This window comes from Carettochelys insculpta, chromosome 1 (genome assembly GCF_033958435.1).
Source record: "Carettochelys insculpta isolate YL-2023 chromosome 1, ASM3395843v1, whole genome shotgun sequence".
In the NCBI taxonomy this organism is placed as follows: Eukaryota; Metazoa; Chordata; order Testudines; family Carettochelyidae; genus Carettochelys; species Carettochelys insculpta.
The window spans coordinates 229,756,795-229,781,457 of record NC_134137.1 but is presented as its reverse complement, the minus strand read 5'-3'; the positions used below and the strand labels follow the sequence as shown (position 1 = coordinate 229,781,457).

Below are 24,663 nucleotides of genomic sequence, written 5' to 3'. Positions count from 1 at the left end.
CCCTGGTTAATGGGTCTTCATTCACATATTAAACCACTGCAGTCCGACCCAACCAGGAAAAGCCCCGGGCCATAGGCTGCTGACAGCTCCATATGAGAACTGCACCCTTTTGCTGATGCTTGTTGTCACTGCCCACAGCCCCCATTCAACTCTTCTCACAGCCTTGGCCACCTACCTATAAACCCACGTTGTGTAGTCTTGAACTACCCATTATGGCTCCCTGTACCTCTGTAACTGAAGAGCATCCCAGTGCCAGAGGGTAAGAGGCGTCTTAATATCTGGTACAGTTTCAGCTGGCTTGACCCGTTCAATGTACCCCAATTCATTAAGGTAATAAGCAATATCTGATAACTGTCAGATAAGGTATCAACAGAAAATTAGAAGTTCTGTGGCATCTTACCGACGAACAGATTTTTTGGAACATGAGCTTTTGTGAGCGGAGACCTGCTTTGTTAGATGCATCTGATGAAGTGAGTCTTTGCCCACGAAAGCTTATGCTCCAAAAAATCTGTTAGTTTATAAGGTGCCACAGGACTTCTCTCTGTTTTTGCAGATACTGACTAACATGGTTACCTCTCTGATAACAGCAAACTAGTAATACATTGACCATTAATGTTTTGGGGTAGCGTATATACATTAAACACCCAAGAGAATACATAAATGTGGAGGAAATGGGAGTAAAATGTATTTACTAGACAAATCTGGGGTGGGGGGTGGTGGGGGGAAGAGTGTCATCAGGTTTCTCCCAGACAAAAGACAAGCCAACACCACCAGTGAAGTGTTGATGACCCATTTGGCTGTCACATGTCTAGTGACAATTCATTTGAATCGGGGATGAGGAGGAAGGAAGAGATGAATTTGCATTACAACAAATGATGGTGGGGGAAGACCCCACTATGGAATTTCCTTCACCACCAGACTCCATGTCTTCTTCCTCACAGCTTGAAGGAACTTTATTTTGAGGGGTAATCTTCAACTTAATCCATTTCAAAGGTTCACTAGATTATAAAAAGTGGAGGAAAGAATGCCAGGTGATCTTTCACTCTTAGAAAACAAACAAAATTATTAGTTTGGATTTTTGGTGATATTCAGACCAAAGAAAGGTGTCAGTTGGAAACAAGCGTGGAAAAAAAATCTTACCTTGAACTAAATTGTAGTTTTATTAACTAGAAAGTGTAATTTTACTTTTGTTTGTTTGCAACCCTTTATTACTTTATTCTTTCAGTTGGTATTGCTTAGCATTCTATCTCCTTTGGTCAATAAAAATGTTTTTCTATCCCTGTGCTGTGTTTGAAATGAAGTGATTAACTCTAGTTAGAGTGATATGCTGTGCCTTTTGTCTGAATGGTCCAGGAAAGGGGCTGGACTTTGCATAACACATTATTATGGGAAATGTTGGGATTGAGGGGCGCAGAAGTCCTATTTCACCAGGTGCCAGAGGTGACTGTGTTACTGCAGAAGGCAAACTGCTGAGGTATCAGGGTTGTAACAAACAGTGTGCAGGCTTGTGCTGACTGGAAGCATCCCACGGAGAGAGAGAGCTGCAGTAATAGAGCACTTAAAGTGCTCAGCGCTACAGGGACAGTGGTGATACCACCCCTCATTGGTTTGCAGTGCACCCCAGAATGTAAAACTACCATTCAAATACTCCTTACAGCATATAATTTGCCTTGCCTGTATCCCATACTGTACACACCTGAACTTTTGCATATTGCTGTGAGATTTTCACCTCCCTTCCTGTGCATCAAAAAACTTCAGATGGCTATATCCACATTACCAGCCTAAGCTCTGCCCGTTCTCACTATCTATGCAACTTGTCCCCCTCCAAATTCCCTCCACTTATGCTCCATACTTTCCATCTGCATACTCCCAATGCTCTGCACTCTATGTTCACTCCCAGTCATGCCATTGCTTTCATTTCCTTCCTGCTCGTTCCAACCCTCAGCGTCTCCTGTGATCCATATAATTTCCCTCTTCTGCTGTGTACTACTACAGCCTACATTGTAACTCAGGTGCATTTTGCTTTGGGTCACTTTTTTACTGGGGATAAGCATTTGAGAACCTCAAGACCTTGCATCCCAATGTAGCCTGAAAGATTTTGGTCTACAATAGAAGACTTCTCCTTACCTTTTATATGCCAGTAAGTTTTCATCTCGGGTGTAACACTCATCAGCTCCACCTTCAAAAAAGTCCCAAGTGGTCTTCGGCAGGCGCTTTTTAGCATAAGCTTCAAAATCTGACAAACATATCATGGGCATCTCGAAGAGAGGTTATGGGAACCTGGGAAGAGAGGAATACCACGTCAAGCATAGAGCTGGTATGAGGTCCGTGAGCACGCCCTTTCTCAGCAGTTGCTCTTTTATCACTTCAACATAAGTCAGTGCCTGATTGGGATTGACAGCTCTACAATCCACTGTCTTCAGAAGAATTACAGCTCCAGCTTCTCCAAAGTGACCAGACACTGCCTCATCCTGGCCATGATGGAGAGACCTCCAGGAATGAGAAGGGTTCTAATCCCTTATCTATCTGTTGAAAATGCTTTGGAATACAAAGGTGTGGGTGGCTTTCAAAAATCTAAAATGGTCTCAATACCACTACAGTTTGAACCTCTCTAGTGCAGCACCCTTGGGTCTTGACCAGTGCCAAATGAAAGAATTTTCTGAACCAGAGCAAGTCAATGTGGTCTAGCAGCATTAACAACACTTCTACTGCTTACTGGGCTCTTAGACATCATTTATAGGTAAATTATAGCTACATAACAGCACAGAACACTGAGCGCTAGGACTGGTGGCTGTAAACAAACTTTATGGTACCAAGGGAAACTTGGCCCCATCCGTAAGTGGACATCAAGCTAACCAAAATCATGCCAGACCACAAATGTTGCCAGACTGGAGAGTGCTGGGCTAGAGAGGTTCAACCTGTATTTCATTTTGTATGGATCACCCTTCATCAAACATATTTCATGCGTCCACACTGCATCTTGAAGTAGTCTTCTTTTTCTTTCTGGTGGTCTTCAGCCAAAGTATTGGCAAGTTTCCTTCTAGCATAAAGTAGGATCACCATATAAGGTGCACTACTTATCTTCTCAGACACTGAAGTATAAAGAGACAAATTCACTACCCTATGACATACCATATAAAGGGATATTCTCTTTATATAGTACCACATTCCACTTGCAGACACTGTGTATGCCACACTTACATTTTTTTCCTGGGCACCTGTTACTGGACATTGCTGTACAGAGCACATCCGCAGGTCTAGCTGTTGGTAACATAGATATGTAGCTGCATAAGTACCATATATACTCATTTATAAGCTAAATTTTTCCGTAAAAAAAGTGAATCAAAGAGTGAGGGTTGGCTTCTGAACAGGTTAGTAAACAATGGATCCCATCCTGTCAGGGTAAGCTGCTGGCACACCGTGATGTTGTGTGTACCTGAAGTATCAGGAGGCATGGAGCTCTTCAGCTTCCAATGGCTGCGCTTCACTGGTTCCAGCCAACAGGAGTGGCAGGAAGTGTCATCCAGCATGTTCCTCAGCCCGTGCAGCTTTCCACAGCTCGCATTGGCTGCAACCAGCAAATCGCAGCCTCTAGGAGTTGAAGAGCTCTGTACCAGACAATGTCCAGGTGCACACTATATCTGGGTGTACCAGTGGCCTACCCTGACAGGCTGGGAGCCAATGTTTACTGACCCTGCTGCATTTTAAAATTTGGAGAAAAAAGAAACACACAAAACTTTTCGTAGATTTATTTTAATGTAATCTAATGAAACCCCTGCTTATAATAGCTGAACAATACATATTCACATGCCTTCAGAATTACAGTCAATGTTTCAAAAATCCATTTATTGATTTTAAAGTCTCATACCATTCTAAAATAGTTATTTGAAAACTCTTAAAATCCTTCGAAGTCTGAATCTTTAGACTCAGATTCCTTGTCATCAGCCTGTGTGGTGTCATCAATAAATATGGAGTCATCTTCTGACCTATCAAGCTTTTGCTGATACAGCATTTCCAAAATTATTCTTGTCACTTCTGAGGGAATGGGCTCCTACACATTCTTGACCCAGTGGGCAACCAGATTGATTGTAGGCTTCATAAGATCCCAACCTTTTGTCACCTTCATGCCTGAGCACATCCAGTCAGGCCAGATTTTGTGCAGCCTGTCTTTAAAGGATTTGTTCAGGCAACATCAAGTGTCTGTAGAACAGAAGTTAAGCCTCCGACTATTACAACTAGCGTACTTTTCATTTTTGGCCACGTTTTACCTCATCTGCCTTGGACATGTCCCAAGTGAGTACAGCAGATTTCTTGAGAAGTGCTTCTGGTCTCTTATTCTACACTTTTTCCAGACATACAATCATGACACTTTCATCCATCTATGCTTTTTTATGTGCATGTGCACTCATACCCCCAGGAAATGTGATGTTTTTAGCCAAGGTTTTTCTTTTAAAAATAGTAATAGGAGGGAGCTTTGATCCATTGGCCATATACAATAAAACCACCATAAAATGAATATTTTCATGGCCAGTGGTTTTAATTAAAACTCTTTTTTCACCAATGTCAGTTATCATTCTGTTGCTGGGCACGCCAAAGGTCATTTGAGTTTTATCTATATTTCACATTTGTGACACAGGAAGTGAGAACAGGGAGACTGATCCCCAACCGTCACCTCAGCAGGGACAAGGAGGCACTTTCTAGTTGTACTGCACAGATGTGAAGGGCTGGGGTGATGATGAAGAGCAGACTGGGATGTGGACCCAGAGGACAGATGGGTGAGGGACAGGGCTATGGATGGGAGTGAGGGATAGATAACTGGGACAGATCCTAGGGTAGTTTGGTGGGCAGAAGGGGTCTGATTTTCAGGAAACGGGCAGAAGTTTCTCACCATGAAAGAACACTCACCTCAGATCCTGGAACGGAACCCAGGATTCCTGGGCTTCATCACTCCTTTGCTGTCAGCAGATACCTGTGTAATCTAAAATGTATGCCTCATCTCCCTCTCCCCAAGTTGTTGGCCCATATAGAGAATGCTGACCTATTAATTCTATCGCTTACTCTTTTAGTTCAAGTAGTAGGGGGTTGAGCAGTGGATTTAAAATGTCAAAACCTGAAGATGATCCATGTGAGAATCAATATGGTTCAATGAGATGGTATGTCTGGGTGGGGGGTAGGTATTTCCAATTTGCTTTTTAAAAAAACTAAGAAATTATACACCAAATACATTTAAATCCCATTAAGGGTGCAAAATCAATCAATATTTAGGAAATGCTAACATTAAGGTTGCCTGTGCCACCATGATTTGATGTCTCTGTGTGTCTGCATTAGGATATACTGTTAAATACATAACAAAGCAAGCAGTCCTGTAGCACCTTAAAGTCTAACAATTTTATTTATTAGGGAATGAGCTTTCGTGGGAAAGACCCACTTCTTCAGATTCTGGAGCAGAACTGAGAAAGAACTGAGAAACCAGCAAACTATAGCAAGTAAGGAGGGTGGGGAAAAGAAAGAAGAGACGAGAGAGAAAAAAGAGAAAAAGAAAAAAAAAACCCTCTGGGAAGAGTAAATTAAATTTAGTGGGATGCGTGCCATCCCTGCGAATATCAAAGGTAAGGAAATTGTCCTTGTAATGCATAAGATAATTGAGATCCTTGTTGTGTCCCCAGTGAAAGATATCAAACTTGCAAATGAATTCCAATTCAGATGTCTCCCCTTGTAATCTGGAGTTAAAATCTCATTTTTCTGTTTTTTTTTCTCTCTCTCCCCTTCCTTCTGCCCCTCTCTACTCCTTACTTTCTTTATTTTACTGATTTCTCAGTTCTGCTCCAGAATCTGAAGAAGTGGGTGTTTCCCATGAAAACCCAATAAATAAATTTGTTAGTCTTTAAGGTGCTGCAGGACTGCTTGCTTTGATTTGCAAAGATACAGACTAACATGGCTATACCTCTGAGACTCTAATTACATGATCAGGTACTCCTTTCCGCCCCCAGAGAATCCCTGCCTCATTTAGGGCACAGGATGGACAGGACTCAGGGAATAAATCATGATTCAGTGATGAATGCCCTTGCCTGTAAAATCCCCACCTCATTTGTTGCAGAACCTGGAAGGTGTGCAGTTAATGAGGCTGGGGAGAAAGGAGGGTCTTATGGTTAAGGAAGTTGAATGAGAAAGAGAAAGGAGGGTCTTATAGTTAAGGAAATTGAATGTTGCTCTGGACAATTCAATTCCATACCTGCTTCTGCCACAGAGTTCGTATGGGATCCTGGACAAATCACCGAAAGTGGTTCTTACAGCTGGTCACTGCCTGAATGTTCTTACTTTCCAGGCTCTCCAAACTGAAACAGAAGTGGCCTGATCTGCAGAAGTGCTGAGCACTTACAACTACAACCGGAATCAGTGACAGCTGCCGTCTGAACAATGTTATAAAAATCAGGCCATAGGCATTGCAGATTGGGCACCCCAAATAAGTATGTACTGTGCCTCAGTTTCATATCTCTAAAATGTGAATAATAATATTAATTTACCTTACAGGGGTTTTCTGAAGAGAAATTGATTAATGTTTGTGAAGCAATGATATTACAACAATGAGAATCACGGAAAAGTCCATGAGGAAATAATAATTCTGTATTCAGTGCAATGCTTTTGCAATTGGTGTTCATTAAATAATGCATTGGCTCATACTTTCAAAGATGAAGATAAAAATAAAAGATCATTAAGTCCGCACAGTCCTTTATGTTCCCTGAATAAGGCAGTGTTCTTGTTAAAAAAATAGTGTATAAGCATATACTTAAATGTATCATAATGCATACACACGGGGGGCTCAATTAAGATGGTAAGGGCTGTTGGGAGTGAAAATCCATACACCCAAATTATATATATATATATATATATATATATATATATATATACACACCTCAAAATGGAGGATGGTCACATGTCTAAACTGAAGCCCTTATCTTATAATGGATCCCAAAATGGAGGGCCAAAACTTGCTGAGTCATCCTGATACAGCAGGTTTTTCCCTCCTTTTCTAAATCACCTCAGGAGCTTCCTACGGGGTCTCCTGGCAGGGGCTTGATGACGTCAGTTTTGCCAACACAAGGACAATATAAGGACAGCATCTAGCCTTTAGCAGGTGCTGCCCATCTGAGTGGCAGAATGGCAGAGTGGCGCGAGCTTTTACCCCCATCAAGACCTAACACCACAGGACTCACAGCAAGGACCATCGCTCGTTGTCACCGGAGACATCGCCACTACAGCCACAAGAGACTGACGTACCATCTACTCTACTCACCGTCGAGGGATCGCCCCAGAGTGCCTCCTGAAGGACTTACAATTAGTCCGACAGTGGAAGGTCCTGGGCAACCATCAGGAACTTTGAAGAAGGGTGAATATGAATTATGTGCATATTAATTTGGGAACTGATTGCTCTGATCAAGGGTGTTTATGTTATTGTTTAGATTTCTTTCTGTCTCTATTCATTGTACACCCTTACTTCTTAATAAAGGGTTTTCTGTTTAGTTTACACAATCCTTGCTTTTCTCATTATTGGTTAACGTAATTAGTCAACCAGATGACAGACGCTGGCAGGCAGTAACGCAAACTAGATGGACTATCTTGTTAGGGGTCCCCAGCATAGCCTTATCTGGGCAGAGAGACAGAGACCTAACAGGGCCAACCTTAATCCTGGTATTTCCTAACTTTTCAGCACTTGACTTTATAGCCTTAGGCTATGTCTACACTAGAGCGCTACTTCGAAGTAGCATATTTCGAAGTAGTGACCTTGAAATACACTATTTTGACGTGTAGCATCTACACACCCGCTGGGCCTGGTGCCGTCGATGTTCAACATCAAAGTAGTGGTGTGGTACATCGAAAGGGGCTGCCCTGGACACAGAAAGGGAGCATCTACACACACAAGCAGCCCCTTTCGAAATAAGTGTTCAGGAAAGCCCATGGGCAGGGTCACAGGTTGGCCAAGCCCTTCCAGGGCAACAGCTAGCCGCTCCTTTAAAGGGCCCCTCCCAAACGCACTTGGCCTGCACAGCACGAGTCCTGTGTTGGTGACACAAGCCTCACAGACTCAGTGCTTGCCGATGTGGATGCTCAGCAGCAGCAGCAACTGGAAGCCCTTCAAGCTGTCACCCGCAGGGCAGGTGCCCTGCTAGACGCTGCATGGATGGGTGCTAGGCAGCTCATGGCAGGGGAGCCCTCTCCGCGGACAAAAGGGGACACCCCAGACCATCCCACACCCCTGATCCCACCCCCCCGCCGGGTGCTCCTCCGGCTCTGGGGCTACCCCACCAGCTCAGAGCGGTGAGAGCACCTGGTCATGGGGGAGTAGGACAATGCCCAGTGGCTGCAGAACTTCTGCATTAGGCAGCAGACCTTCCTGGAGCTCTGCCATTGGGTCACCCCTGCCCCGAGGCACCAGGACACAGACGCAGCGCGCCCTCACCGTCAACAAGAGGGTCATGAGTGCGGCCTGGAAGCTGGCCACTCCAGACAGCTACCGCTCCGTGGGCCACCAGTTTGGTGTAGGCAAGGCCACACTTCAGGCTATTGTGATGGAGGTAAAGAGGCCTGGGCACACACCCAATGAGGAGTGGGGAACCAGGGAGGTGGGGGCCTGGGGAAGGGGGACCCTGGGTGGGGGCCCAGGTGGGGGGCCAGGGAGGGGGGACCTGGGGAGAGGTGCCTGGGTGGGGGGGGCCGGGGAGGGGGGATACAAGGGGTGGATTGGGGGTGCCAGGTGCATCCTGCACACCCTCACGGGTGCCCATGTTCTCTCCCTGCAGGTGGTCCGGGTGCTTGATGCCCTGCTGTTCCAGAGGGTTGTCTGAGTCAGGGACCTGGATGTGGCCATCACGGGCTTCGCTGCCATGAGGTTCCCGAATTGCTTTGAGTCCGTCAAGGGGACCCACATCCCTATCCATGCCCCAGAGCACAGTGGTGGATGCTTTATAAACAGAAGGGCTACCAATCAGTGGTCCTGCAGGCCATGGTGAACAGCCGGGGCCGGTTCCAGGAAGTGCACATGGGCTGGCCCACCTGTACCCATGTGTTCTGCAACTCAGGCCTGTGCTGCCAGCTGGAGACACCTATATCCCCCGAGGGAGATCCCACTGGGGGACACCTCTGTGCCCCTCTGCCTCGTGGCAGATATGGCATACCAGCTGCAGCCCTGCCTCATGTGCCCCCTGCATGGTCCATATCAATGCTAGCCAGGAGCACTCAACACCTGGCTGAACTATGACCAGCAGGTGGTTGAGCAGGACTTTAGGTGTCTCAAGGGCCGGTGTCGCTGCCTTCTCACCCACCTGGATGTGGGCCTCTCGAACATCCCCCCAGGGTGTGGGCACCTGCTGCACGCTCCACAACCTGGTGGAAAGCAAGGGGGAGGCCTCTGTGCAGGGGTGGGCAGTCGAGGCTGGAACAGGCTACCCCCAGCCAGCTGCTGCCCCTAGCCACCAGGCCCACCAGGAGGAGGTCTGGGTCTGGGAGACCCTGCGGGAATATTTTGATCAGAGGGCCCAGTGAGTCTCTCCCTGAACATCCCTGGTGGGCCTCCTGCACACTGCCCCCACCACCCGCACACGTCATGGAGGGGTGTGGGAAAAATAAAACTTTGAATTACTGTTAACTGTTAACTGTTCAAACATGATTTCTGCGCAACAAGTCACAACTATATACATGGGGGGATAACTATATACATGGGGGGGGATAACTATATATGTGGGGGGGGGATAACTATATACGTGGGGAGGGCCGGTGGATGGGCCGGCCATCAGCCCATCACTCTGGGGCGGGAGGTGGATGGGCACAACCCCTGCTGGGTCCAGGTTGCTGCCCCCGCCCTTGTCTGGGGTCCCTGGCAAGGCCGGATGGAAGCTGGGATGATGGGGAGGTACAGCCGGGACAGGTTCCTCGGCCTGGCCATCAGCCCCAGTGGGCTTCTGCCCTGGGGGCTGGCGGGTGGGACAGCAGGTGGGGCAGCAGGGAGGGTGGCATGGGTGGCAACTGGGGCACCAGCTCCTCAAAAGAGGTGGCCACCCGGTTAAAGGTGGCCATAATGTCCCTCCAGGCCTCCCAGCGCCAGACAGCCTCCTGCTCCTTGCCCTGTAGCTGCTGCTCCAGGATGTCTGCCAGGTTCCGGAGGGTGGTGGCCAACTCTGGGTCCATGGTGGTATGCCCCTGGCTGTGGCTAGGGCAGGGGTGGGCCAGTCCCGGTGCCAATGGTGCTCCCCGGGCGGTCACAGTCTGGGGAGCCAGAGTGGCTATCTGTGACAGTGGATGGCACCCTGCTATCCTGGTCCTTGGATGGTGCAGCTGTGGAAACGGGGGAAGAGAGAGGGAGGTCGTGAGTACCGAACCCTGCCCTGTGGCCCACGCCCCACATCCCCACATGGGCATTGGGTCCCCATCCCCTGTCCCCCATCCGTGTGTGTGGTGATCCTGTGAGTGGCCCCTTTGTGTGGTCTGCCCCCCCACCCCCCGAACCCTCCTCCCAGGGGTTGGACGCGGTGCTGTCAGCAAGTGTGGGTGCTGACGGGCACTGGCAGCTGTGCCACTGTCCTGGGGCCATGGTCTCCCCAGGCCCTGGTGAGCCGGGGTCTGCTGGGGGGTGTGAGGGGCCCCCAGTACGTATGGTGCACCCGCCTCATGCCCCAGGGTGAGTGTGCCCTGTAAGGTACGTACCTGATGGACCACCGCCATGGTCGGGGGATGCCCGTCAGGCAGATGCCTGGCTGGAGCTGTGGGAGGGGAGGTCCAGCACCAGCTCCCCCTCCTTGCTCAATCATTCCGATGGTGCCGTGAACGGTACCGGCTCTGGCTCTGGGGGTGCAGGTCTGGCCTCCAGTCCTGACTCCAGCTCCACGTCCTTCTGGGGCTCCTCAGGTTTAGTGTCACAGATGGCCGGGGGGAGGAGGTGCCCTGGGGGACCGGGATGGCCCTGAGCTCCCAGTAACAGGGGCAGATGGCAAGGGTGGCCCTGACTGGCTGACCGAGTCCCACACCTGGGCATAACCCTGCCACAGCTCCTTGACCTTGCTGTGGACATGGTCAGGAGCGTGGGCAGGGTGACCTTGGGCAGTCAGGCTCTCGGCCAGCTGGGTGAATGCCTCCCCATTCCGCCACTTGCTCTACATTGCATGGAGCACCTTCTTCTCATCCCAGAGCCGCAGCAGGTCGTGGAGCTCGGTGTCAGTCCAGGAGTCGCCTCACTTCCTGCCCTGCTGGCTGTAGATTTGGAAACCCTGAGATGGCCCAGAGGGAGAGCCCTGGGGGCACTCGGGGGGCTGACTGGCTGCCATCGGCTGTCTTTGGGCTGTGCAGGAGCACGGCATGGCACAGCTGCTGCCTGCACAGTCTCAGCTTCCTGCTATGGGATTTCTGGGTCCATGTGACTTTAAGAGCTGCTGGATGCAGAGCTCATAGAGCCCCGCAGGGGCTGGATGGCATGTCTCAGCGTCCCAGCTGATTGCCACCATGGCGGACCCTGCTATTTCAAAGTAGTGGGACACGGATGGTCCACACACATCCTACTTAGATGTTAGATGTCGAAGTAGGGCGCTATTCCCATCTCAGAGGGATAGCGGTTTCGATGTCTCCACGCCTAACGTCAATTTCAACTTCAAAGTAGCGCACAGCGTGGGCAGACATTGCGCGCACTATTTCAAAGTTGTTTCTGCTACTTTGACGTTGCGCTATAGTGTAGATGCACCTTTAACGTTTTTTGACTTTAGACTTTTTTGTATGCAATCATATATGTATAAAGGGAAATGCTTGACAAGCAGCTCAAATCATGTTCTTAGATGTTTGCCCGTGTTAAGTGCACTGCACCAAATTCTGTCTTCTTTACACGTGAACAACACCGTGAACACCCTGTGAGAATGAAATGAGGGCAAAATTTGCCCCTTGATCTTTTTTAGATCATCTGAAACAGTGTATAGTGCAACCATAGTTACTGCTTTACCACATTGTAATTATCCAGGTTAGGGATTAACTCCTAGACAAGCCTGCACTTGGCCTCCCCTCCCTATCACCACCCCCGAACCACAACCTTCTACCTCCTTCCTACGCTCCTGCCCTTGTGACAACCTAAACCCTCTGCACCCGGCTCCTGCACCCCTGCACCTCCCAGGTCACAACCCGCTCCCAGATCCTGAACCCCCTCCTACATCCCTGCTCCAGGCCAGAATCCTCTCCTGCACCCATACCCCTCCTGGACCCTGCACTCCCTGGCCCAGGTCACAACCCTCTTCTTCATTCAAACTTCGAAATCCCCTTATCCCTATCTGCTGTTAGGAATACGGGGATTTCAAAGTTGCTGGGGTCCTATCGAAAAGGAGCCCTTTCTGGATGAGCCGCGCAGCAGTGAGCTGCGTCAATTTCAAAGTGCTGTGGCCACTGGCATTCTAATGAGGCGCTGAATATGTATTTCAGCGCTTCATTAGTAAACTTCGAAATGGCCATTTGCATGTCCATTTCAAAGTTTTGGGCTAGTGTGGACACGGCCTGTGTTACACAGGACCTCAGCCTAGATAAGGGGTTCCCAAACTTTTTGGCATCACAGTCCCCTTTTGATGTTTGAGACACCCTCACCCCGCTCTTTTTTACCATCATCCAACCTCCCTTTAGCAAAAAAATTCAATTTATAATTTAAGATAAACACAAAAGCTGGATATAAAAATGTTATTTAAAATTAAAAATAAGCACAAATAGTTTTTCTTGGCCCCTTGCCGGTGCCTGGTTCAGCCACAGCTAGCCAGCTGCCTGAGCCCCATGCCAGCCACCTACTTGCCCATGCGAGCTGCCCACCTGCTCGAGGCCTGCACTGCCAGAGCTGCCTGCCCGAGCTGCCTGAGGCCCACCAGCCTCGGGGGCTGGCCACCTCCACACCCTCCTGAGTCCCACACTGCTGGGGCCAACCGCCCCTCTGTCAGCCACCTGAACCGCACGAGCCGTGGGCCAGCCACCCAAGCTGCCCGCCCAATCCCCATGTTGCCAGGGCCAGCTGCCCACCTGCCTGCCCGAGCCCTGCACTGCCAGGGCCAGCCACCTGCCCACCAGCTGCCCCAGCTGCCCACCTGAGCTGTGGGCCAGCCACCCAAACTGCCCACCTGAGTCCCATGCTGCTGGGGCAAGCTGCCCACCCACCAGCCTGAGCCCCATGCTGCCCGGGCCAGCCACCCACCTGCCGACCCAAGCCGCCCAAGGTCTGCACTCCTGGGGCCAGCTGCCCAAGCCTCACAAGCCCTGCAAGCCGCCTGCCCGAGCCCCTCCTCTCCCCCAAAGCCAGGCACCAGCAGCCCCCTGCTCTTACCCCATTCCCCATCCCTCTCCCCCAAGCCAGGCACCCCCAGACCCCCATCTAACGCCATCCTCCTCCTCCCCTCCTGCCCAAACCCACATTTACTCACTTTTGCAGGAGGCAGCTAGCTCCATGTAGGTCTTTGCCGACTGCCTGCTTTTTATAGTGGCTGCACTGGCAAAGAGCCAGAAGCAAAGGCCAAGTCTTTCTTGGGGTGGGGGGAGTAAGGGAGGTGTGGATCATGAGGGAAATGAGGGAGCTTCAGACTAGGAATAAATGCACTATTTGCAATCTAATTTTTCTGAATATGCGCAGGAATACTCAAGCCCTCTCTGTTACCCTTCTGTAACAATTAATTAGGACTTGCAGCCCTTATTGGGACCAGCACCTCAGCTAGCCATGAGGTGAGCTACACAGTTTGGAAAGGACGACAACCTGTGCTCCAGATGTAGAGAAACACGTTGTCCACGTAGACAAATTTCCAGGACTAAATATTGCCTCTCCCAGTCTACACTAAAAGGTCAGGACTATAATGTTCCACTACATCAATTCCAGTAATAATGGCAATACTGGAGGCTGCAGTATAGACAGGAGTCAGGGTCTGTTTGTTTTTTTGTGGTCATTGTGTCATCTTACCTGAGAAGGTTTGGACGGGGGGGCAGAAGGAGAAGTAGTACTGTCCTGAGCCCTGTTTACACATCTGCACAACAGCAACTGTTGAGGCTAACACTGAGGGAGCCACACCAGTGAAGGGAGTTATAGGTCTTAAGTTTCCTAGTGCAAAGAAAGCCAAATTCACTAAGAACAAATATGAAACCAAATTATTTCAGACCACCCAGAGAGCACTTCTCTCTCTCATCTCTCAATCCTTTGCAAAAAAGTAACTTACTTTGGGCTCTGAAAGCAAGCAGCACCAGGTGGAGACTCTAAACTTCAAAGTGGATTGTAGACCTACAGAATAAGCACTACTTTCTGGAGTGACTAAATAACCATAAGAGTTAAAGATTAACCCACCAGCATATTTTGTACTTTTGTGTGTGTCTAAATTGGTTCTGAAAATTCCTTCCAAAGACACAGACCCTATTGATACAAACTAGTTGCTTGACACTGCTGGATCACATGGTTCATGGCAGTGCAATCCCCAATGGAAAGTACATTGCTACGGCAGCAAAGTACATGGCACCGGATATTACAGTGCAAATACCACAGGACTCTGCAGCATCTCTTAAGTTAATGCAGAGTAAATAGCACTGAAGCATGTGACAATCAGCTCCTTGGCCTTTGAGGGATGTATGGCCACCCAGTGCACCAGAATTTTTGGCATCAGGGTTTCCCATTCTGAGAACTTTCCCTGTAGCACTTGTTTAAGGCCAACACTGGTTAGCTTGGCATAATGGACAGCTTGGATAGGAGAGGCAGACCCCACAGAGAATGAGCAGATGATACAGTAGATTGGTGTGTTGCTAGTCTACAGAAACTAAGACGCCACACTGGACGGGGAAAGATGGAAGGAAATAGTGAGGGAGGCATCAGACACCAATGGGCGCTGAGCCCATGGTTGGTGTTGTTGATGATGATGATGATGATGATGATGATGAAGAACCCTTGTTAGCTACCGTGAACATAACCGTGTTTCAAACTCTATCCCAGATTTAGCAGGAAAAGAGAAGGGACAGTTTGGAAGATCTTTGGTGCAAATATCCTTCAACACCACCAGTGCCTGCTGATCAGGCCCACTGATGGGGAGGGGATGGTGTGATAAGGGGACAGTTGCCCTGGCAATTCAAAGGGGTCCAGGGCTCCCAGACATCACTGTTGCTACTGTGGCAGTGGCAGCAGCAGCTAGAGCTTTAGGTCCTTTAAATTGCTGCAGGAGCACGGTGCTGCACGTTCCATGTAGTTCTGAGGGATGGGATGGCAGGACGTGCACTGTGCTCTGGGTGGCACTTAGGGCTGGCTGTCCCAGCACCACCCCTTCTACCTGAGCCTCTGGGCCTTCCAAGAACATGGAATTCCTCCCACCACTTTGCCAGAGGCCTGCAAAGCCTCTCAGTTTGCCTGATGCTGGCAGTACCGCTCCTCTCCTTTCCTCCAATAGCCCTGCCTATGGGCAAAAAAGAATCTTTGCAGTGAAGGACACTTGGAATATGGGCAAGAGCTGGGCTTTCATCAGCAGCTATTTCTAAACTGTTGACTACAGTTATTGGCAAACAACTGCCACTCTGCTCTGGTGGACTTTATCCATGCCTGAAATCCTAAGGTCAACTCTACCTGCACCTGTCTACACTCCGGTTGTTGTGATAATTGGGCCTACAAATTTACCTGAATTATCAGTTCAACTGTAAAAAAAGTTAATTGAGAGTATTTAGGATGTCACAATAACCTATACTAACAAATACTGATGGGAAATTATATGAAGGGAAGACAGGAAGACTGAATGAGTCCAAATAAAGCAGGCTTTCTGTTATAACTCAAGAACAATGTGTGACTCATGCTTGGTGAACAAGAAAAGTGTGAGGCTGAACAATCAATGAACCAAAATGGGATTATCAGAAGTTTGGCTTAATTGGTGGATGAAATAAGGAGTGTACAAGCAATTCTACCCACCACTTTCTTTGTGGGTCCTTAAAGAAAGAGACTTTGGGCACAAAAATTAGCTGTTGGAAAGATTCGCCATGATGGCTCCTCCAACCTCCTCCTGCATTTTCTGACATTCAGGCCTTTGTCTTGATCCCGAGTGATGTCCTGACCAGACCAAGCAGAGAGATGGGTCCAGATGACACTGCCACCTCTACTGGCTCTAGCTGAGTTGCAAATATTACCTAGGATGAAACAGGATTGGATTTTAACAAGAGCAACAGCTCCATCCTGTCCCATTTAATTTCTTCATTTTTTTTCCCAAAGAAAAGTATTACCAAGATAAATGTTATCTAAGAGGCTGTCAGCTAAAAGAGCTTATCCTTTAAAGGTTCTCTCCAGCTAAAGTGAAAAGGAATGCGTAACGTGGTTAAAATGAGAACCTGACTTAGTACTCCATATTTTAACTGTTTTTGTTGTTTCCTCATGATCTGTAACAAAAGGTTAAAAGGATGGTTTGGCACTGTACTAAGCAGACAGAGGTCTCTGTATACCAAACCTCAAACTTTGTTTCAATCAGTGTAAAGTTGAACTCTGACTGGTTTATTTTAACATCATTGGCCTGTATATTCCAGCTAAATTGCTACAAGAGTACCTTTGATATAACTATATTGATAGCTATAATCAAACAAAGTTCCAGTGTATGTAAGGCCTAATTAAATTTGCCAGTAAAAAATCTAGTGTTACTTTGACTGACGATGTTGACAAGTATGTCTGCTTGAAACATCATAGGTCTAATCTCCAGCTGCTCCTGACTTCCACTGAGTTTTTTGGTGCTCAACACTTCTGAAAATGAGGCCTGAGCTGTCTCAAATTGGGCATCTAGTAACGGAGGCAGTTAAACCAATCCATCATTTTCTTTCTGCCAGCTCTAGTGAAGAGTACTGTTTTTATTTTCTCCATGTCTATTTGCCAAAGGTCTGCTAGGTGTAGAAGACGTTTCGATTAGCATATGGAGCACTTTTAATTCCCACCTTCCAGCCTATAATACATTGGGAACGCTGCAATGTACCCTCTGAGCATCCATGCATCACTACATTTGCAGAGGCCTTAAAATAGTACATTTCATTAATGGTCACATCTGTGATCTTTAGTGTGCCTTTCTTTTCCAGGTAGATGCTATTGCTGTAAAATTGCCTAGTGGTTAGCACTAAATCTTTTTGTCTCGCACTCAGGGCATTCATAGGCTGTGGCCACACTAAGGAGTGACATCGAAATGGCTTATCCCTATCCATTATTTTGAAATAAGGTATTTCAAAATAAGTGCTATGGGAGCGACTACACAGGAAATGCGGATCGATGTTGCGATCCACAACATTGAAAAGACTCCCAGTCATTTCAAAATGCAGCGGCTACACAGCCACAGCTTCATTTCGAAATAACGGGGCAGGGAATGGCAAGGGCAGGGTAGAATGGCCAACAAGCCCTTCCTGGCGCACTGGCGAGCCAACCCCTTAAAGGGCCCCTCCCAAGCACCGCCCCCCATGCACTTGCTGAGGACCCTGGCTGCTTGCAGCACGCGACCTCCAGCACAGTGCTCGGCAGAGCCTTGGTTAGCCACCACACCACTGCCTGCCATGGACCCGCAGCACTTCACTGATGGGGACACCTTGGACATCGTGGCCAGCCTGATAACATGCCACATGAGGCTACGTGCTGCCTGACGCATGGCCAGCCTCCTGCAGGCTCCCCCCACACTGCATCCAGAGCAGTTCCAGCCCTGCCGTTGCCTCTGACAGTACCCCACCAGCGAGGAATGGTGGGACGACATCGTCCTCAAAGAGTGAGACAACGACCAGTGGCTCTGCAACTTCCAGATGACTTGGGCCACCTTCATGGAGCTGTGTCATTGGCTGGCACCAGCACTTCACCACCAGGACACCTGCATGTGGCCCGCGCTCCCCCTGGAGAAACAAGTAGCCGATGGCCATCGCCCTGTGGAAGCTGGCCACGCCAGACAGCAACAGTTCGGTCAGCCACCAATTTGGGGTGGGGAAGACCACTGTCAGGGTCATCCTCCTTGAGGTAAGGCACCCAGGGCCAAACACCCAAGGCAGGGCCCTGGGGAGTGGGGTTCCAGGGAGTGGGGCCCCGGGGAGGGGGTCCCCCCCATGTGCACACACTCATGGGCGCTTGTGCCCTCTACCCCCTATAGGTTGTCACTGCCATCAACAGGATCCTCCTGCACCGCCTGATTTGCCTTGGAGACGTGGACGTTGCCATGACCAGCTTCCAACAGCTGGGATTCCCCAACTGGACTGTTGCATTGGACAGCCCCCACATCGCCATCCGGGCCCCACCACACAGCCAGGGACGGTACATCAACTGAAAGGGCTACCACTCTGTTGTCCTCCAGGCCCTTGTGGATGCTCGAGGATGCTTCACCGATGTCTGTGTGGGCTGGCCGGGCAGGGCCCACGATGCCCGCATCCTGCGGAACTCATGGCTCGGCTGCAGGATGGCAGAGGGCACCTACATTCCCCCACGGGAGCTGCCGGTGGGGGACGTGACCATGCCCCTGTGCATCATCGCCGATGCTGCCTACCCACTCCAGGCCTGGCTAATGTGCCCCTACACGCAACACACCAGTGAGAGCCAGGACCTCTTGAATGCCCACCTCAACCAGGCCAGGAACACCGTGGAGTGGGCATTCAGCTGTCTGAAGGCATATTTCAGGTGCCTCCTTATGTGCCTGGAGGGGGGCCCTCCCAGCATGCCCGTGGTCGTGGGCGCCTGCTCTGCGCTGCACAACCTCGTGGAGAGCAAGCAGGAGCTCTGTGTGCTGCACTATGAGCATCCAGGTGCGGTCCCGTGTCGCCAGGGACACCGGGACGGGGTGCGCGTGCAAGAGGCCCTCCGGGAGACCTTTGCCTGGAGGTCCCCATGATCTGGCCCGGCTCACTCCACGCAACCGCCACTCCCGTTCTCACCCCTGCCCCACCAGCACCCCCCTTGCCATCCCCTACTGAGGCAGGACACATATCACAGTTAAATAAATTCAAGTGCTATGTTTGGAACACAAAGAACATGTGACTATTTACGGTGGGGGCGGGGCAGAGGTGAACTATTTACGGGGGGGCGGGGGTGAACTATATACATGGGGAGGTGGGGAGACCTCAATCCTCCATCGGAGTTGCTGGTCGGGAGCCACGACGGCCCCTGGAACCGCAACCACCCCAGGTCGGGGGACCACGGCGGGGTTGGGATGGGGCAGGTGGAATGGGGAGGTAGGGCGGGACTGGGGTATCTGGGGGCTCGGATGCATGGGGAGGAGGGCAGGGAGCCACAGACGGGCAGGGCTTGCCTGGTCGCAGCCAGCGCGCCAGCTCCCTCTGCTCTGCCGGGGTCATGTTGCCTGGGAGCAGAGCTGCAAGGGCAGCGGGGGTGGAAGGGGCACGGGGGAGGCTGGGGCTGGGAGGGGCTGGGGAAGAAGGGGGTGCTGGGGGAAAGGCCATCCATGGGGCATGCAGCTGGGTCAGGCAGTTGGCGATGGCCTGGGTCAGGGTGTTGAGATACCTGGCCACCCGGTCCTAGATCGCCTGCTCCATGGAGAGCCATTCCTGCAGCAAGTGGTTCTGCTTCCACCATGCAGCTGTGTGGGCTGCTGCCAGATCATCTGCCCAGCTGCGGCGGCAGCTCCTCCCACCACTGCGCATGGTCTGGGGAGGCGTCGCCCCCTCACCCTCCTCTGCTGCTGTGGGGCTCCCGGGCACGTCCAGGGGCTGGGGTGGCTGGCAGATGCCAAGGCTGTGAAGACATAAGGTGAGAGGGTGGTGCCCCGTCGGTCATGAGCCCGGGTACCGAGGGCCAGCGGCCTTGTCCCCATGGCCATCCCACCCTGCTTGTGGTGAGGGGCTCTGGGGTGGCCCGTCTGCTGTGGGGTCCATCAGCGTGGGGCCGTTAGAGTGGCTGCCCCGGCCCTCCCGGGCTTCTGACCCTCATGGCAGCCCATGGCCCCACGTGGGTCTCACCTGGCAGCGACGATGGCCATTTCTGGGTCCCTGGCCCATGGCCGTGTGCCCAGACCCGGGGACCGCCTCGCCCCCCATGATGACGGCACCCACGCCCGGTCCTACCTGAGGGTTCCTGGGTGGAGGTAGCTGGCTAGGGCCCTCAGAGGGCTTGGCAATGCACAGTGGTCCCTCGCTCCCACTGTTGCTGTCCCCGGTGCCAGCAGGTACTTCGGGGCCTGCACTGGGGGGGCCATCGAGGGTTCTGGCTGGGGCTCCTCGGCCTGCCCCTCTGGCTCCGCCATGGCCAGGGCCTCCTCAGGTGGTGCAGCCTCCCTGGGTCCCAGCAGCTGGTGGAGCTCCCTGAAGTAGGGGTAGGTGGCCGGCGTTGCCCCCGACTGCCTGGCAGAGTCCTTTGCTCGAGTATAGCCCTGCCGCAGCTCCTTCATTTTAAAGCAGATCTGGTCAGGGGTCCGGAGGGGGTGGCCCCTTGCAGTGAGGTTGCTGGCGAGGTGGGCAAAGGTGTCTGCATTTCTCTCCCGCCCCTCCGTCCTGAGCAGGATGTCCTCCTCCCCCCAGACAGCCAGCAGGTCCTAGACTTCAGCTTCCAGCCAGAGGGCATCCATCCTCTTTGGGGGCTGCCCAGAGCCTTGGGAGCCCCACTGTCCGGACCCCTTGGCTCCATGGTGATCCTGTGGGGTCTTGGCTGCTAGCTATCCATCTGGCCACAGAGGGGTGTCACTTTCTGGGTGTGTTAGGGAGTGTCGTCTGGCCACCTCATGCTCCTCTGGCTGCCCGCACACTCTCAGCTTCCTGCGTGGGGTTTCTGTGTCCTTGCAGCTTTAAGGCACCTGCAGCTGACAGCCATAGAGCTCTGGCGGCTGGTGGGAGGGGCTGACTCTGTGGAGGACTTTTCATTTCAAAATAGCAGCCAGGGAGTCGCTACATACATTTAATTTCGAAATTAACATCGAAAGGAGGCGTTATTCCCAAAACAGGAGTGGCATAACCATTTCGAAATGAATGCCTTTTAATTTTGAAATTAATTTTGAAACAAGCAATTGCTGTGTAGTTGCTCTCCTGCTCATTTCGAAATTGCCTCTCATTTCAAAATAATTTTCAAAATGAGCTGCGAGTGTGGCCACAGCCATATGGAATAGGGTTAGGGCAGCACCTTTATTTGCTTTTTCCCCACTAGATGTCAGTCTTGCTTCACACATATCAGTTAATGCGGCCATAAAAGGAGTGTTTGCTAGGGGCTGTGCAAGACAGAAGGGGCATAAAATAACCTGGTGTTCTTACCAGTTTCTGATAATACGCTTAAAAACATTCATTACATGCTTTATATTCATACCAATCATTGGTGTACAGCCTGACCATAAATTAGATCAATCTGCACCAGACTTTTCAGTGGATAAATCATCATCAGTCCTTTACCATTGTTCTCATGTTGAGGATACTCAGGATATGTGCAGTCTAGCAAATTCACCAAACTTCGGAGTTTTCAAGTGTTCATCCATCACCATTAGACAGATTAAAAAGTGTGAATGCTATTATATTTGGGTTTTTCAAGTAGCAAATAAAGACACCCTTGGTTTTGGAATCTGGCCCATAGAAGGTTAAGTAGTTAACACTTGCTTCCCAATGTTTTCCTGCTCGCTTGTGACACACTCAAGCTAAATAAAAATGACTGTCTCTTTTAAGTTATGTTTGCCCTGATTCTAGGATAGCGAGGAAAATAAAATAGACTATCAGAGGACAGAAAAGAATAGCCCTACAGCTCAGCCACTTCGAAACCCACCCCCCAACCCAAAGTAAAACACCAACTTTGCGTTCCAAAGAATACCAATTAAACATTGGAAGAGACAGTGAGGCACAGAGGTGATGTGCCAGGGAAATCCAGAGAGATCTGGGAGGACCAGGATGATGGGAGGGCACAAAAATACGTGTTTACCCATGTTGCATTTTCCCCTAAGGACAGCCCTGCATCCACCTTATGCCTCTAAGCATCTAACTGCACTCGCATGAAGATAATCATCTGCAAATAACCAGCTGGAAAAATCATATAAAAGGCAGACTTGAACATCAACAGTGCAGCGGTCTGAAAGCTGAATCTGAGGTGTACATGCCTCTGGCGCAAATTAAGCAGCAGCTAGGCAAACTGATACCAGTGTGTGCTGACTGGATTCCAAAGGTAATGTCACTGCCAGCAGCAGCGCAGAAGTAAGGGCGGCCTGGTACATGGTGTATTGTCACCCCTGCTTCTGTGCTGCTGCTGTTTGTGGTGCCTAGTGCTTGCTATGCAGTTCAAGGCAGGCTTTACTTTGCATTGTCACACAGGAGCTGCATCTAGCTAGAACCCACAGCCTTGCCGGTACTCCAAGCTCACCAGGGGTGCCATTTCAGATTTTGGGGCACTGCTGTGATACCAGGGGACACTTAGGGATGTCTATACAGGAAAGTTATTTCAAAATAAGAGCCATTATCTCAAAATATCTTTGTGAGCATCTACACAATGCAACTGCTATTTTGAAATAATTTCAAAATAGCGGTTGGCTTATTTCAAAATAGGTAAACCTCATTCCATGAGGAATAGTGCCTATTTTGAAACAGGTATTTTGAAATAGGAGCTTTTAAGACAGGGAATAGATCCAATTTTGAAATAAGCCACAATGCATCCAATGGCTCTATTTTGAAATAGGCTCAATGGTGAATATATGTTCTATTTCAAAATAGCTCAGTGCTATTTCAAAATGCAATTTGTATGTAGCAGCATAATTTTGGAATAAACTATTCCACAAAATCTCTTTGGCTGTGGCTATGCTACCCTTCCCTTTTGGAAGGGGCATGTAAATTTTGACCTTTCAAAAATGCAAATGAGGAACTGATATGAAAGAAGGGTGCTTTCGAAATCAAGGCAGCCTTTTGAAGGAACCCTGCCTACACGGCTATTTTTTTATTTCGAAATCAGCACTTTCAACGGGCTAGGTGGCCGCCATTATGCAAATGAAGCACTGAATATTCATATTCCTTCCAAAAGGGAGGGTAATGTAACCACGGCCTTCCAGAATAGCTTTTTCGAAATAACACTGCTGCATAGACATAGTTGAAGGCACCTGAAAACTAAGTGTTTTTTCACAGATATCTTAGAAATTAGCTATTGATTTCAACATAAATCCACAAGTATATTTCCATCAATAATAATGGAAACGTGCAGATAGGGAAAGCAAGAAAAATGCTGCTTAAGAAGTTGTTAGAGTCCAAATTCAATGATGTAAACATCTGAATTGGGTTTGTTACCAACAGACAAGTGAATGAATATTTAAATCAACAAATGATTTCCAGTTTGGGGATTTTTTTTTTTTTTAATATCTTGACATGTCATGTTGACACTGGCTTTTCTGCTTTTTTATAGTCATGCTGGTACTAGCATGAGAGCCACACAGTAGATGAGATAGTATCTTTCACTGGACCAAATATCTTTGGTGAAAGAGACAAGCTTTTGAATACCAGACAGCTCCCAGGTCTGCGAGGGCTCAAAAAAAAAAAAAAGATACTGCTTCACCAACCTTGTCTCTCTATGTTTTAACAGCTTGAAAGCTTTAACTCTTTAAATTTCAACTTCTGCTGTTACTAAAAAATTATCTGACCTTCCCACATAGCATCCAACAACTGTGAAAATTAAAAAAGTTATAGAAAGACAAAAAGCTTAAAAATAAATAATTTATAATCACACAAAGCAATGAAAAATAAAAAATGTATTTTACCAAGCCAAAGTATAAGACACAGAAGCAGGGTTGAAGCGTGGCAGTAGGGTAGTGATGGGGTAGGACCTGTTTCTGTCCTAGAGTTTTCTCTCTGTTTAAGAGCTAGACTGAAGGTGTAAATCACAACTGTTACACATTCCCAGTTCCTCACACTAAAGGAGGAACCCCTCTGACTTCCAGCAGAGGAATAATATTTTACAGGGTACAGGAGAAAAGAAGGAGTTTCCTTATTCTTAATCTTAATGCACTATAGAAACATGGATAACACTGTGCCCAACAGTTTAAACAAGGCCCCCATGCCCCAAGGAATTTCAGTATCCCTTAAGTACAGCTTGTAGTGGAAACAGAAACAGCTTTAAAAAAAACAAACAAAAACCAGAGCCTGAGAGTGTGGCTAAGTGGTCAGAGATTGAATGAAAGGTAAAGGGGGTTTAAGGTCACAGCAGGTACCTCCCATTCCCACTCCTGTTCAGATGGGGGCATCAGAGGCACAATGGACAGCTGATCTCAGTTATACTCATTTATCTCCTGTGCATCCACCTGCCTGATTTCAGAACAAGCACGTGAAGTTTATTGGTGCAGATGCTGTTTGTTTACCATTTCTGTCCTGGTCCACAGGGCTGGGGGCGGAGGGAAGGGTGAGCTTGGCAAGTGAACCCTGGCAGAAACCTGGAGACAGAGGGGACAGTAATGTAACCTAGTGCATGCCCCCTCCCCGCCGCCGTGTGTCACCTCTCTGCAGGGAAGAGATGGGATGGTGGCAGAGAGCCTGCAGCAGCGCCCCTGGTTAGCCTGGTACTCATTGTGCAGGTCTAAATGTATGCTCCAGTCCTGCTGGGAGTGCCAGGAGAAAGTGTGAGCCCTTTCCTGGACAAGTGCGGTTCTTATGTGGAGTGGGAGACAAAGGAGGCTGGACACAGGTCTGCTCTAAACAAATACGCAACCAGACAGTAGAGCTGCTCCAGGGCTCAGCCAGCCCCCTGCAGCTGCCCCT

The 24,663-nt window shown here is 49.4% G+C and overlaps 1 protein-coding gene and 2 long non-coding RNA genes across 6 annotated transcripts in view; 1 reads left to right on the top strand and 2 right to left on the bottom strand.

Annotated features, from left to right (window-relative positions):
- Nucleotides 1-13,504, bottom strand: part of HAO2 (hydroxyacid oxidase 2) — a 37,721-nt gene extending 24,217 nt beyond the window's left edge. For 3 of the 4 annotated variants that reach the window (XM_075000994.1, XM_075000989.1, XM_075001004.1), the window contains exons 1-2: nt 13,425-13,504; nt 2,128-2,280 (exon numbers count right to left, since the gene is read on the bottom strand). In XM_075000994.1, coding sequence (XP_074857095.1) covers nt 2,128-2,258 — 131 coding nt within the window. In that variant the 5' untranslated portion in view covers nt 2,259-2,280; nt 13,425-13,504. The remainder of the gene's footprint in view (nt 1-2,127; nt 2,281-13,424) is intronic. The other variant, XM_075001033.1, reaches the window with a different exon arrangement.
- LOC142016787 (uncharacterized) lies at nt 6,255-9,643 on the top strand. Its single transcript, XR_012646385.1, has 3 exons — nt 6,255-6,467; nt 7,045-7,387; nt 8,799-9,643. It is a non-coding gene; the product is annotated as an uncharacterized LOC142016787 (long non-coding RNA).
- Nucleotides 13,505-16,014: 2,510 nt separating the features above from the next.
- LOC142016791 (uncharacterized) lies at nt 16,015-20,692 on the bottom strand. Its single transcript, XR_012646387.1, has 3 exons — nt 20,029-20,692; nt 19,469-19,699; nt 16,015-16,137 (listed from the first exon to the last, which is right to left on the bottom strand). It is a non-coding gene; the product is annotated as an uncharacterized LOC142016791 (long non-coding RNA).
- Between the last annotated feature and the right edge of the window lie 3,971 nt (nt 20,693-24,663).